The 14,749-nt window shown below is 45.1% G+C and overlaps 1 protein-coding gene across 1 annotated transcript; it reads left to right on the top strand.

Annotated features, from left to right (window-relative positions):
- Window positions 1-293: 293 nt before the first annotated feature.
- LOC132583203 (olfactory receptor 2D3-like) lies at window positions 294-1,226 on the top strand. The gene has a single exon (XM_060254871.1). The coding sequence runs from the start codon at window positions 294-296 to the stop codon at window positions 1,224-1,226; it is 933 nt and encodes a 310-aa protein (XP_060110854.1).
- Window positions 1,227-14,749: the final 13,523 nt, after the last annotated feature.

Genomic DNA, 14,749 nt, shown 5'->3' with positions numbered 1-14,749 from the left:
CCTAACTAGCACAAGGAGTTGGTTGATTGTAGAGGTGGTGAAGTTATGCAGCTAAAGTGGAGGAAAAATGAGAACCTTTTCAAGATATCACATGAGGGATTTTGCAGATGAGAGAAATAGCCAGGTAAAATATCCAGCGGGAAAGCACCTTTAAAGTGGGTTGAAAGTGCATTATTTAGTGTATGTGACCACACCCTCTGTGAAGTTACCTGTTTTGCAGGCTGTTCTGTTCTGTTCACCGTGCCTGTCAATTTCTTTCACCAATGCCCTTTTTCTACAAGCAGGAGGCCAGGATGGAGTCTGAGAACCTCACATTTATCACCGAGTTCATCCTGGTGGGGCTCACCAGCCACCGAAAGTCCCAGATTCTGCTGTTTGTCATCCTCCTTCTTATCTACATGCTTACAGTCATGGGAAACGTGTTGATCATTGTGCTAATCTTGTCTGACCCTCATCTCCACACACCCATGTATTTTTTCCTGAAGCACTTTGCAGGGCTAGAAATCTGCTACGTCACCACCGGCATGCCCCAGATGTTGGCTCACCTTCAGGCTGGAAATGGAAGGATTTCTTTTGGCCGTTGCGCAGCCCAGGTGTATGTCAGCACTTGCCTGGCTACTGTTGAGTTTGTTCTACTGGGTGTCATGGCCTACGACCGCTACTTGGCCATCTGCTGTCCCCTTATATATGCCACTGTCATGGGCAGGAGTCGGCAACTAAAGCTGGCGTCAGCCTTCTGGGCAGCTGGCTTCATCTCTGGTCTCATCACCCTGAGCTGCGTCCTTCACCACCCCTACTGTGGACCCAACCGCATCAACCACTTCTACTGCGAGCTGCCTCTTGTGCTGAAACTAGCATGTGCAGATACTCACATCACGGAGGCCATCACAGTTGTGCTTGTAGGTGTGGTCCTTGCAGGTCCTCTTGCAGCTATCCTGGTCTCCTATACATTAATACTTTCCACTGTGTTACAAATGAAGTCAACGGCTGGAAGACGCAAGGCCTTCTCCACCTGCGGCTCCCATTTGCTGGTGGTTTCCTTGTACTACGGTACTGTTATGGCCATGTATATGAGACCCCGGTCAAGGTCATCTCCTGACCTAGACAAACAAGTTGCCGTCTTTTATGTCGTGATCAGCCCGATGCTAAATCCTGTCATTTATACTCTGCGCAACAAGGACATCCATGTGGCGATGGCCAAGATGTTGCAAAAATGGGGGAGTTGAACACAAAAGAGAAACAAAATGTAATGGGTATGATTGTAGCCTTTAATACAGTAGAGTGACTGTAGCATTTTGTTTAAATGTACTAGCTATCTACTTGATTTAGTAGCTCCAGTGTTAGAAAGGTTCAGTACGGAATAGTGGTTACACTTACAACATCAGGCTAGGCTTGGACGGACTCATTGCCAAACCCCCAGATGGCCCTGAAGCTTACCAGATGACTCAATATAAATCCAGGTGGGTAGCCATGTTGGTCTAAAGCAATAGACCCAAGTTTGAGTCCAGTGGGCAGATTTAAAACAAGCGAAGTTTTATTCAATGATAATTCCAGCTTCAGAAATTTCTGGAGATTTTAGGTAGCACCTGGGGAAGGACAGAGTTTGAGAAGTGTCACTTTTAATGACAATTATGGTTTGCCATTTGTGAAGAATGATGTCTCTATTGACTTCCTTCAGGGCAGAGAACAATTAATTCATGAAGGAGGAGGAGGGGAATCCTGAGGTGACAGACGAGACTCTAGAACATCAGACTCTAGGTTCAGAAATAATATGTTTAATTCCCTTCCACCAATTAAAATAATTTTCTCTAAGCAGATATCATCTAACACACCCAAGCCAGTGCTGGACTGGACCTTTTTCTTGCTGCTGTACAAATGCAAATATATGAGGAGGCTTTTTCGATGTAAGGTCAGAGAAAAAGGAGACTCCAGCACCTCCTGTGTGTAGTGGTACAGTCCATTCTACCACTTTATTCTTCTGCAAAAATCAATCCTGAGGAGCTTGCAGTTAGGAGATTCCATGGAACTCTACCCAAGCACCTCTTAGAGACACCGACTGACTCAAGAAATATCTGGGGACTTTGGGGGTGGAGCCAGGAGACTTCAGGGGTGGAGCCAGGAGCAAGGGTATGGCAAGCATAATTGAACTCCAAAGGGAGTTCTGGCCATCCCATTTAAAGGGACCACGCTCCTTTTAAATGCCTTTCCTCCATTTGGAATAATGGATAGGGTCACCTTCTTCTGGGGCTCCCAGAATTGGACCCCCTGGTTCAATCTGTATGAAACATGGAAAGTATTTTGAGGAGGGTCACCAGATGCTGTGCTGAGAATTTGGTGCCTCTTCCTCAAAAAACAGCCCTTTAGAGCCCCAGATACCCATAGATCAATTTTCCATTAAACTAGGAGAGTCAATCTCCATAGAGAATAACGGAGTGCCCAGCGGACATCCCCTCCTCCTGGTTTTCTGATGACCCTGAAGTGGGGGGAAAGCCTCCAAACCTGGGAATCCCCTGACCCCAACTGGGGATTGGCAGCCCTATCTGGTCCTGCCTTCAACAGGATGAGAAGATCTGCTCTGTCTTTTGTATTCTTTATAACGGCCCTATGAATCGGGCCAAATGGATCCATGTCAATCTTAGTCTGAGCCAAAGAATTTTATACTTCTCTTTGATGAAGGAAAACTTTAAGCCCCACTTTCACAAGGGGGGGTTGGTTGAAGAGTGGAGTGAGATAAGGTTAGGGTTGCCAAGTCCAATTCAAGAAATATCTGGGGACTTTGGGGGTGGAGCCAGGAGACTTTGGGGGTGGAGCCAGGAGAAATTAGGGTGGAGCCAAGATCAAGGCTGTGACAAGCATAATTGAACTCCAAAGGGAGTTCTGGCCATCACATTGAAAGGGACGGCACACCTTTTCAATTCCTTCCTTCCATAGGAAATAATGAAGGATAGGGGCACCTTCTTTTGGGGCTCATAGAATTGGACCCCCTGGTGCAATCTTTTTGAAACTTGGGGGGGTATTTTGGGGAGAGGCACTAAATGCTATGCGGAAAATGTGGTGCCTCTATCCCAAAAAACAGCCCCCACAGAGCCCCAGATACCCGTGGATCAGTTCTCCATGATTTTCTATGGGAATAAATCTCCATAGGGAATAACAGAGTTCCCAGCAGACATTTCCCTCCCCTCCCCCTGCTTTCTGATGACCCTGAAGCAGGGGGAGGGCCTCCAAACCGGGGGATCCCCTGCCCCCACCTGGGGATTGGCAACCCTAGATAAGGTATATAAAAAGAGAGAGAAGTTGGAAGGGTGGGCTACAGACATTTCATGACTATACTCTCACATCCACACAAATGCTCAGAACTTAAGAACAAAGCAAAACACCTTTGTTGGTCTTAAAGGTGCCACTGGACTCTTAACTTTGCTATACATGCAGACATAATTTCTACTTCTGGTTGTGTTAGTAGACCCAAAGGGGTGGGGGGAGATAAGTGGTCTTCATTTTTCCTTTCAAAAATTAGTCAAAGCAACACAGCGGCAGAAGAAATTCAACAGGTCAAGTCACATAGTTAGAACTCTTTCCTTGCAACAAAATTAGCTTTCTCTGCAACCACCAGAGATTTTCTAAAGCAGGGGCGCACAAGAACGCAGTTCTGGCTGGCTTGGCATCAGAGGGTGGAGTCTAATATGCAAATGAGTTCCTGCTGGGCTTTCTGTATAATAAAAAAAGCCCTGGCAACCACTAATAACTTTAAAAAAACCTGCACAGCCCAGCCTCTAAACTCTCTGCATCTCTTAATTGGAATGTTTTTGGTTGAATTTAACTAGAAATTTAGGATTACACATCAGAGCATATTTCTAGGCAGGATTAGTGGTTCTACTGCCTGCCGAGAGGAGTGCATCTACCTAAAGCCTCCACTAGGTGCTCTCTGTCACACATTTTGTTGTTCAGTCGCACAGTCGAGTCCGACTCTCTGCAACCCCATGGACAAAGTCACACCAGGCCCTCCTGTCTTCCACCATCTACCGAAGCCTGCTCAAATTCGTGTTTGTTACAACAGTAACACTGTCCAGCCATCTCATCTTTTGCCGTCCCTTCTTCTTTTGCCTTCTGTCTTTCCCAGCATCAGGATCTTCTCCAGTGAGTGCTCCCTTCTCATTTGGTGGCCAAAGGATTTCAGCTTCAGCATCTGACCTTCCAGGGAACCGCCTGGGTTGATTTCCCTTAGGACTGACTGATTGGATCTTCTTGCAGTCCAAGGGACTCTCAAGCTATTTCTCCAGCACCACATCTCAAAAGCATCTATTCTTCTGCGCTTGGCCTTCCTTATGGTCCAGCTCTCACAGCCATATATTACTACTGGGAATACCATCACTTTGACTATATGGACTTTTGTTGGCAGGGTGATGTCTCTACTTTTTATTATACTGCCCAGGTTTGTCGTAGCTGTCCTCCCAAGGAGCAAATGTCTTTTAATTTCATGGCTACAGTCACCATCCGCAGTGATCTTGGATCCCAGAAAAGTGAAGTCTGTCACTGCTTCCATGTCTTCCCCTTCTATTTGCCAAGGAGCACATACAGCCAGGGCTGCGCGGACTGCACTGGCTGCCAGTTATACACCGGATTCATTACAAAGTGCTGGTCATTACCTTTAAAGCCCTATATGGCCGAGGACCTGCCTACCTGAGGGACCGTCTTTCCCCATACGAACCCCAGAGAGCACTGAGGTCAGCAGGGAAAGACCTGTTGACTATCCCAGGGCCGAAGGAAGCAAGACTGCAGAGTACCCGCACCCGGGCCTTCTCTGTTGTGGCCCCACACCTGTGGAACCAGCTCCCAGAGGAAGTACGGGCCCTGCGGGACTTTGACCGTTTCCGCAGGGCCTGCAAGACCTTCCTCTTTAGTGAAGCCTTCACCGACTAAACACTGAGAGACTGCTTAAATGAGTTTGTTATCTGTCAGAATAGCACCAAGATGTTAATTTTATTGTTTTACTGTTTTGAGAATTTTAATCAATTTTTATCTACTGTTAAAATATTGTATCATTTGTTATATTGATTAATGTTGTTAGCTGCCCTGAGCCTGCCTCAGCGGGGAGGGCGGGATATAAATAAAAGGTATTATTATTATTATTATTATTATTATTATTATTATTATTATTATTATTAGGTTCTCCATGACTGTAAGTGTGTACATGAGGAGGAGGGTGACAAAGAGCAGGATCTGGGATCTTCGGTGACTGGTGAGCCCCACCAGGATGAACTCAGTGATAGATGTGAGGTTCTCAGACCTCATCCTGGCCTCCTGCTGGTAGAGAAAGAGCAACAGTGAAAGAAAGCAGCATAGAAAAATGGACTGTAATTTGGAGAACTGAGTTTGATTCCTCACTCCTCCACATGCAGCCAGCTGGGGGACCCTGAGTCAGTCTCAATTCCCTTAGTACTCCCTCAGCCCCACCTATATCACAGGGTAAAAGGAAGTACTTCTTCACCCAAAGGGTGATTAACATGTGGAATTCACTGCCACAGGAGGTGGTGGCGGCCACAAGTATGGCCACCTTCAAGAGGGGTTTAGATAGAAATATGGAGCACAGGTCCATCGGTGGCTATTAGCCACAGTGTATGTGTGTATATAACATTTTTTGCCACTGTGTGACACAGAGGGTTGGACTTGATGGGCCGTTGGCCTGATCCAACATGGCTTCTCTTATGTTCTTACAGGGTGCCTGTTGTGGGCCCTAAGAATTAAGCTATTCTAATGAAGGCACAGTAAACTTCTTTCATTGTGTTGTGAAAGAAGGTATTGGTGTGAATCACCATCTTCAAGTACTTGAAGGGCTGTCATATAGAGGATTGCGTGGAATTGTTTTCTGTGGCCTCAGAAGGTAGGACCAGAACCAATGGGTTGATATTAAATCAAGAGAGATTCCGGCTCAACATTAGGAAGAACTTCCTGACCGTTAGAGCGATTCCTCAGTGGAACAAGCTTCCTCAGGAGGTGGTGGACTCTCTTTCCTTGGAGATTTTTAAACGGAGGCTAGATGGTCATCTGACAGCAATGAAGATCCTGTGAATTTAGGGGGAGGTGTTTGTGAGTTTCTTGCATTGTGCAAGGGGCTGGACTAGATGACCCTGGAAGTCTTTTACAACTCTGTGACTCTATGATTCTATTCTATTAATCACTCAAACAGAAGAGGAGGGGAAAATAGGCTTCTCAGCCTCTTACCGGGGCAGGGTCCCCCCTGATTTTGGGTGCATCAACGCACCTCCGTGGAGATGGCCATAAGGGGGAACCCTGCCCCCAAAGAACACTGGTGTACCATGATATGCCTGGAGTGATGACATCACCTGGAAGAACATAAGAACATAAGAGAAGCCATGTTGGATCAGGCCAGTGGCCCATCCAACACTCTGTGTCACACAGTGGCCAAATACACACACACACACACTGTGGCTAATAGCCACTGATGGACCTCTGCTCCATATTTTTATCTAACCCCCTCTTGAAGCTGGCTATGCTTGTAGCTGCTACCACCTCCTGTGGCAGTGAATTCCACATGTTAATCACCCTTTGGGTGAAGAAGTACCTTCTTTTATCTGTTCTAACCCAACTGCTCAGCAATTTCATTGATAGCCATGAGTTCTTGTATTGTGAGAAAGGGAGAAATGTACTTCTTTCTCTACCTTCTCCATCCCATGCATAATCTTGTAAACCTCTATCATGTCACTCCGCAGTCGACGTTTCTCCAAGCTAAAGATCCCAAAGCGTTTTAACGTTTCTTCATAGCGAAAGTGTTCCAAACCTTTAATAATTCTAATTGCCCTTTTCTGGACTTTTTCCAATGCTATAATATCCTTTTTGAGGTGCGGTGGCCAGAATTCTACACAGTATTCCAAATGAGTCCGCACCATCGATTTATACAGGGGCATTATGATACTGGCTGATTTGTTTTCAATACCCTTCCTGATAATTCCCAGCATGGCGTTGGCCTTTTTTATTGAAATCGCACACTGTCTTGACATTTTCAGTGAGTTATCTACCACGACCCCAAGATCTCTCTCTTGGTCAGTCTCTGCCAGTTCGCACCCCATCAACTTGTATTTGTAGCTGGGATTCTTGGCCCCAATGTGCATTACTTAGCACTTGGTCACATTGAACCTCATCTGCCACACTGACGCACACTCACCCAGCCTCAACAGATCCCTTTGGAGTTCCTCACAATCCTCTCTGGTTCTCACCACCCTGAACAATTTAGTGTCATCTGCAAACTTGGCCACTTCACTGCTTACTCTCAACTCCAAAGTGATGCTATTGCACCGTGTATGTTGCCAAGGGGACACTATCACTTAGGGAAGAACTCTATGATAATCATGGAGTTTTCCCCTAAGTTTGCCCCTGGCAACAAGCCTGCTGCGATGGCATAACTTCTGGGTGACGTCCCTGTGCTGTGCGTGAGAAGCGTTCTCTGCCCAGAGTCAGGTAGGACTTGGCAGCCCTTGGAGAAAAGCAGTAGAAAATACTTCAGGATTCTGTTCTACCTCTCCAGTATTTATCTACAATCCCAGAATATAATTTGACACAGTTATTTGTTACAAAGTGCCTTACTGACCACTTGCAACGTATGCCATAGCCTAAATGATCTTGGTCACTATTAATGGAAGATATGGTACTGAGGCCACACCTTGCTACCACAGCCTGCTGGCTTGCTGGCCTTCCAGAAATCCAGTCAGACATTGCTGGAAACAGTACAAAATCCCTCACTCCCAGGTCCAGCCTCCATTATTCCTCCAGCAAGTTAAGCTCAGGTTACCAACCTCTGTTTTTGCTATATTTCTAATAAATTCAGTTAAAAATGATTCCCCCAAATTCTTTTATCATTTTTGGCTCCTGACCCACAACTTCAGGCTGCCTGCCTGTTTTATTTTTTTTTAAATAATTAATTTCATCAAAAAGCAAAAATTAATAAGATCAAGTTTAAAGTACTGGAATTAACTGTACTGTGTACAGGCAACATCTCCTGAAAATGTGCCAAATCTCTATGAATTTAATTCTTAAACAAACTATGTACATCACACAAGAACATAGTGTGGGATCCAGGAGTAAAATTTTCTTGATTTCTCTTTCCACTTTAGACCTCTAATTTCTGAATCATGCTGTTCCATAGGGTCCCTTGTCTCCCAGTAACAGCATTTTAAGGGCTGAAGTGGGATGTGAAAGGTGACAAAGTCCCATTGTCCACATGGAAATCCCTCACAATCCTGGAAGTTACTACTGGTTCAAACCCATGCTCCTAAGTATCCTTCCTGAAGACTTTTCTATATGTGAAAAGGTAAAAAAGGTCATCCCCTGTGCAAACACCAGTCATTTCTGACTCTGGGGTGACTTCGCATCACAACGTTTTCACGAAAGACTTTTTTCCAGTCATCTACACTCCCCTCCCCCCAAGGTACTCATTTTACTGACCTTAGAAGGATGGAGGGCTGAGTCAATCTTGAGCCGGCTACTTGAACCCAGCTTCTGCTGGGATCAAACTCAGGTCATGAGGAGAGCTTAGGACTGCAATACTGCAGTTTTACCACTCTGCGCCACGTACCTTTCAGCAAATGCTTCAGTAAGTGAGAGCAATTCACAAAGAATTGGGGATTTACTCAGAATTTAACAACCTTACAGGATGCCCACAGTATGGAGTCAGTCAGGGGTCATTTTGTAAAAAAAGAGGTGTCGGAGCACATTAGCATAATTTATTTGCATAACTCATTTGCATCTGCCACACACCCCTGACATCACCAGAAGGCGTACTAAATTAATATCAGTTCAGCGTCTACCTTAAAATGCTTCTTGAATTATAATTGTCATCATAAAACCTTCCTCCCATCATACTTTTAAAATTACTTTCTCCTATGTGGCAACAGTGGCATGAGGAAGATTTCCATCAGTCTGCTTTATGCGTTTTGGTTATTCTCCCATTTTTTTGTGGGGGGAAATATTGGAAAGTTTGTCAGATCTTAGAGTTCAGCAAAATTCTCACAGGGGGGTTGAACAATAGAGCCCAGAAGCAAGGGGTTTTTTTTGGGGGGGGGGGGGAAGACCACAATAAAATTTAGAGGTTCCAGAGGTCCAGTCCTGGGAGCTCCTGCCCAAAATGAGGACTGGACTCTTTGAAATTCATAATCATACCCCTAGATGTCTCTTTTCTTTGTGTGTGCCACTCTAGCCTTCCATTCTTCCTATGGCTGCACGGGAGTTGGGAGCAACATTGGTGGTGCCTTTCATTAACTGCTTATGGCTGCACATTGGCCACACTTGTGTGAGCTTTCTGGTGGCTCCCACAACTTCCAGTGTCACTGGCATGGTATTACCAGATGGGGCTGAGGACAGAAACGATGGAGGTGGCAAATGAGCAGATTAGTGCCAGGGACAGGGAGAAGAAAGAAGCAGGAGAGAAGAACAAGAAGGTAGCTTCTGCTGATTGTTGCTCAGAGCTGAATCCATGGCCTGAATCTATTAACTTGTGTCTAAAACTGTCCCATGAGCCCCGTGGTGCAGAGTGGTAACGCTGCAGTACTGCAGTCCTAAGCTCTGCTCATGACCTGAGTTCGATCCCTGAGGAAGCTGGGTTCAGGTAGCTGGCTCAAGGTTGACTCAGCCTTCCATCCTTCTGAGGTCAGTAAAATGAGTACCCAGCTTGCTGGGGGGAAAGTGTAGATGACTGGGGAAAGCAATGGTAAACCACCCTGTAAAACGTCTGCCATGAAAATGTTGTGAAAGCAACTTCACCCCAGCATCAGAAATGACTGGTTCTTGCACAGGGAACTACCTTTACCTTTTAAAAACTGTTCCATAGGCTTAAAGCGGGAGCATGAGTCACTTCTGGCAAAACAGGCTACTAAAGAAAGTCACCCCATTAAAATTATCTTACCTGATGGCGAGATTGTTGACGTTGAGTCCTGGAAGACAACAGCATACCAAATTGCTTGTGGAATCAGTCGAGGTTTAGCTGACATTATCGCTGCTCAAGAGGTTTTGGATCTAAACCATTGTTTGGCAGGAAACAGAACCTTGGAACTGCTCAAATATGATCATGAAGAAGTTAAAGAGGTATACTGGCATTCCAGTGTTCACATAATGGGTGAAATCATGGAAAGAATATATGTTGTGGTATGGTATAGCTATAGAGAATGGATCTTATTATGCTATGAGATGATGATTTCCCTGCTTTGGAACGTTGTGTGAGATTGGAGAAGCCACTTTTTGAGTGGCTGAATGTTGAAAAAGGAAATTTACAGTGCCGAATCCAATCTTATATCTATTTACATGAATGAATGAAACACACACAGCTAAATATGTGGATCATGAATATTACTGCTTGGGACATACCACTCAGTTTGCTGATGTTGTCCTCTAGCCTCTGTTAGAAGGACGGCAGAGTCATGTCCAGCTTTTCCAATAAGGTCTCCGACCTCCTAGACCGGGAGATAAGCAGCTTTATATGGAGACTGTGATGGACTGGAAAGAACTCTCAGTGAGTGACAGCTGGAGGAACTCACTGTGATTGGCTAACAGCCTCTAATTGTAATAACGGTAACAGTTGAGAGAGGCAGTGAGAGAGAAATCTCTTCAGTCTGAGACAAAGCTGGAGTTTGAATCAGAATTCTAGTCAGTGTGAGAGCTCTAGTCGGTGAGAAGGAGTCTGAAGGAGCTAGCAGTTGCTCTTTTGTGGAGGCTCTTAGTTTGGGGCATACAGTATCATAAGCCAGAGCAAATCCAAAGGCTCTGATGAGGAGTTCTGATCCCAAGACTAACGTACAGCCTCCATTTGCATGAGAGAACAGGAACACACTGTGAGAGGAACAAAGGTTCCTATGTAAGTTTGGAATCCTAGGAGACAGACTGATGGCCCAGCAGAGACAAGGGGACTTGGCAAAAGGGTTTTGAGGCACAAGAGAAAAGGGCCCTCAAAGGTGTCAAAGTCCAGGGTTATAGCTCTTCCTGGGAAGAGGATAACTAGTCTGCCAGGAAGAAAAGGTCTGTGGTGGGAAGGTCTGACGCAGCCACAGTCAGTTCCTCAGATAGAGCTAGTATGAATATTTAAAAATCAAAACCTTTACCAGCAAGGTTAATTTTTATGGAGTGTTGTCCAGTTGAGGGAAGCATGTTGTCTGAAAATAACAACTTTCCTACAAAAGGTGTTCCTGCATTTAAGTTTGTTTTTATGCTTACCCACAGATTCTAATCCTACAAACCTCTGTTCCTATTTCCTTCCTTCCCAGACTATTTAAAATAAATCTTATTCTGTTTTTGTTATAAAAACACTACCAGTGACATTATTTTGTTTCTGAGAAGTAAAATTTCGGTTCACCTGAGGTACTAAACAAGATGTGACAGGAATTAAAGTGGTCTCCTTTGCCCCTCTGGCCCTGGCTCATCTCAGAGACAATACAAGTGGTCCATCCAGTCTAGCACTCTCTGTTTCAGTTGGCAGGACCTTTTCAGACCTTTCTGTGCCCAAATAATTCAGCTGGAGGTACTGTGGACCTTCATTCATGCAAAGCATCTGCCCACTGCTAACCTGAGCGACCTTGAAAGGTACACCTTCAACTCAGTTTTCAATCTTTTGCCAATGATGGTAAATGAAACCTAATCATTCTCTGTTTGAAGAAAGAGATGCTTCATATTCCGGTGGCATCTCATACTTAGTGGAAAAGATGCAAGGATTGACTAAACTAAAGAAGACTACGGCTTTCCTCCATTGAGACTACTCCAATTTCTTTGCTCCTTTCTTCTGGCTCATTAAGAGCCTTTTGTTAGTTTCTTAATGGCCTCTTTTAAATAATGCTGGGTATGATTAGGGTCCTGTGCATTTTATGGGCAAAGCATGTGGTGCTCATCTGGGAATGGAGTTGGCACTTGCAAGCTTTCTACAAGGACTCTGGATTTCTACAAAAACAGAATGAACCCAGGGGAGGTCAGAAAAAAAGAGAGGGGACCTAGGCATACAAACACAGATATCCCCCAAAACTGGCTTCTGTAACTTGGTTGTCAGCAGATGCAAGTTTTAGCACTAATGGCAGCTCATGCAAGAAGTGGTTGATGTGGTTCAAGACACAAAAAGTATTGTATGATGGGTTCTATGCATCTAGGGGGCGCAGTCGAAGTGATATCAAGCTCTTTATTACAGACAGCATAGTGGAGGCTGCCTAGTTAAGACTGAGAACTGGGCCAACGGGGCCAAACTTATATACATCTCTGGGTTTCCGCGCAAGCACATTATTGGGTCATTCAAATCGCTGGGGGCTTGTGGTTGGTCCAGGACTGCAGAGATTTGGATCCTGTAGCCCAGGGGTGGCCAATGGTAGCTCTCCAGATGTTTTTTGCCTACAGCTCCCATCAGCCCCAGCCATTGGCCATGCTGGCTGGGGCTGATGGGAGTTGTAGGCAAAAAAAATCTGGAGAGCTACCGTTGGCCACCCCTGCTGTAGCCCATTGTTCCCAAGTCCCCAAGCTGTGTCCGTATGGCTCCAATGAGCCAGGCAGGAACACCCAAAGTCTTCACTTGAGTCCACATACATAACAAAAAGGATAATGCAAAGCACAACCCATGTTTACTGCAGCAATGAAGAAACAACTTGTCCAGGAAGCTAGAAAAGCTTCCATGGTGCCACCAGTCCATGGCAATGGCATATATAGAGCACGTGGGATGTCCTTGCAGCACATAAGGCAAAGACATGGTACTCTTTCCAAGAAAAACTCTCTGTTTCTGGTATCTGTACATTTGTTTGTGTGTATTTCCCCATGCCTGAAAGCCATGGTCACAACTCTCCAAGAACTCTTGAATGAGCTTGAAAGCTAAATATCACCTTCCACATCCCAACCCACAGCTGAGCCTTTGTGTCAACGGATTCCAAGAAGAAGAAGAGTTGCAGGTTTATACCCCGCCCTTCTCTCTGAATCAGAGACTCAGAGCGGCTTACAATCTCCTATATCTTCTCCCCCCACAACAGGCACCCTGTGAGGTGGGTGGGGCTGAGAGGGCTCTCACAGCAGTTGCCCTTTCAAGGACAATTTCTGCCAGAGCTATGGCTGACCAAAGGCCATTCCAGCAGCTGCAAGTGGAGGAGTGGGGAAACAAACCCAGTTCTCCCAGATAAGAGTCCATGCACTTAACCACTACACCAAACTGGCTCTGACACCAAACTGGCTCTGAAGAAGAAGAGGAGGAGGAGGAGGAGATTTATACCCCACCTTTCACTACCTGAAGGTGTCTCAGAGTGACTTTCCTTTCCCTTACCTTCCCCACAACAGACATCCTGTGACTGAGTGACTGTGAGGTAGGTAGGGCTGAGAGAGTTGAGAGAACTGCTCTTGCATGATAAACTCTGAAACAGTTCTGATTCAAGGTCACTCCAGGAGTTGCATGTGGAGGAGAGGGGAGCCAAACCCAGTTCTCCCAGATAAGAGTTGGCTGACTTAACCACTACAGCCAACTGGCTCTCTGAAGGCAGGTCATTTTCCCTCAGACCATCTCTGATGAATTTCTTCAAGATGTCATTGCTCAAGGGTTTTGTTTGTTTATTTCTTCAAAACCCTTTGCAGCACTTTTGCTGCTGACTTCCTTGTTCCTCAGACTGTAAGTTATAGGACTGAGCAAAGGGATGACCGAAATATAAAAGACTTGCTTGTTGTGATGATCAGACTGACAGCTGTTTAGGAATTTCAATGTCTTTCCCACTTCCCTATTTCTCCGCTTCCCCTGTCCTATCAGCAGTGTGTCCGAGCAACTGTATGCAATGTGGGTAAGATTCTCTTGCAGGTCCAATTTGTTTAACTCAGTGATCATTGGTTTAGCAAAACTCAATCAACCACACATAAACTCTAGGAAAAAAACAAAAAAATTGGAGCTTTCTCTGTCTCTTTCTGTCTCTCTCTCTCTCTGTTTCTCTCCGTTTCTCTCTGTCTCTTTCTCTCTCTCTCTCTCCGTCTCTCTCTCTCTCTCTCTGTATAAAGTGCTATCAAAAAGATACCTTTCCCCTTCACCCTCCTTTTCTGGGAAGTTAGTTCACCCAGTACATTCCATGCATTCTAGAAGCTGAACTCTATTGAACTCCCTAGTATGTATTCTCTATGTAGGGAGTTCATTTTGCAGCTTTTTTATTTTGGTCATATTGTCTTGTTGGATCTACTTCTTGAACTCTGCCTGGCTGCATCTGATAATGGTATAGATGTGTTATGGTATAGAGAGCCAGTTTGGTGTAGTGGTTAAGTGTGCGGACTCTTATCTGAGAGAACCGGGTTTGATTCCCCTCTCCTCCACTTGCAGCTGCTGGAATGGCCTTGGGTCAGCCATAGCTCTGGCAGAGGTTGTCCTTGAAAGGGCAGCTGCTGTGAGAGCCCTCTCAGCCCCACCCACCTCACAGGGTGTTTGCTGTGGGGGGGCAAAGATATGAGAGATTGTAAGCCGCTCTGAGTCTCTGATTCAGGGAGAAGTGCGGCATATAAATCTGCAATTCTTCTTATTATCATAGGTTTTTATCTGGGAGAAGGGAGGATTTAAAGGGTTAAGATTTTGTGAATATTTGACTGCACTTGTTGTATATTGCTTTTAAAAGTTTAATTTTAAAAAGAGAATGCACACGGACATACACAAAAGTCCATTTAGATGTTCTATTCAAATCTTTTCTCCCAGCATGCTGAAATCTGAATGAAAGCTGTTTATATAGTCTTCAAGTAACAATTCGAACAAGTATCAATTTCGTCA

The sequence above is a fragment of the Heteronotia binoei genome, chromosome 15, assembly GCF_032191835.1.
Source record: "Heteronotia binoei isolate CCM8104 ecotype False Entrance Well chromosome 15, APGP_CSIRO_Hbin_v1, whole genome shotgun sequence".
Taxonomy (NCBI): Eukaryota; Metazoa; Chordata; class Lepidosauria; order Squamata; family Gekkonidae; genus Heteronotia; species Heteronotia binoei.
The sequence above is the reverse complement of the archived record's forward strand: the minus strand, read 5'-3'. Positions and strand labels throughout refer to the sequence as shown.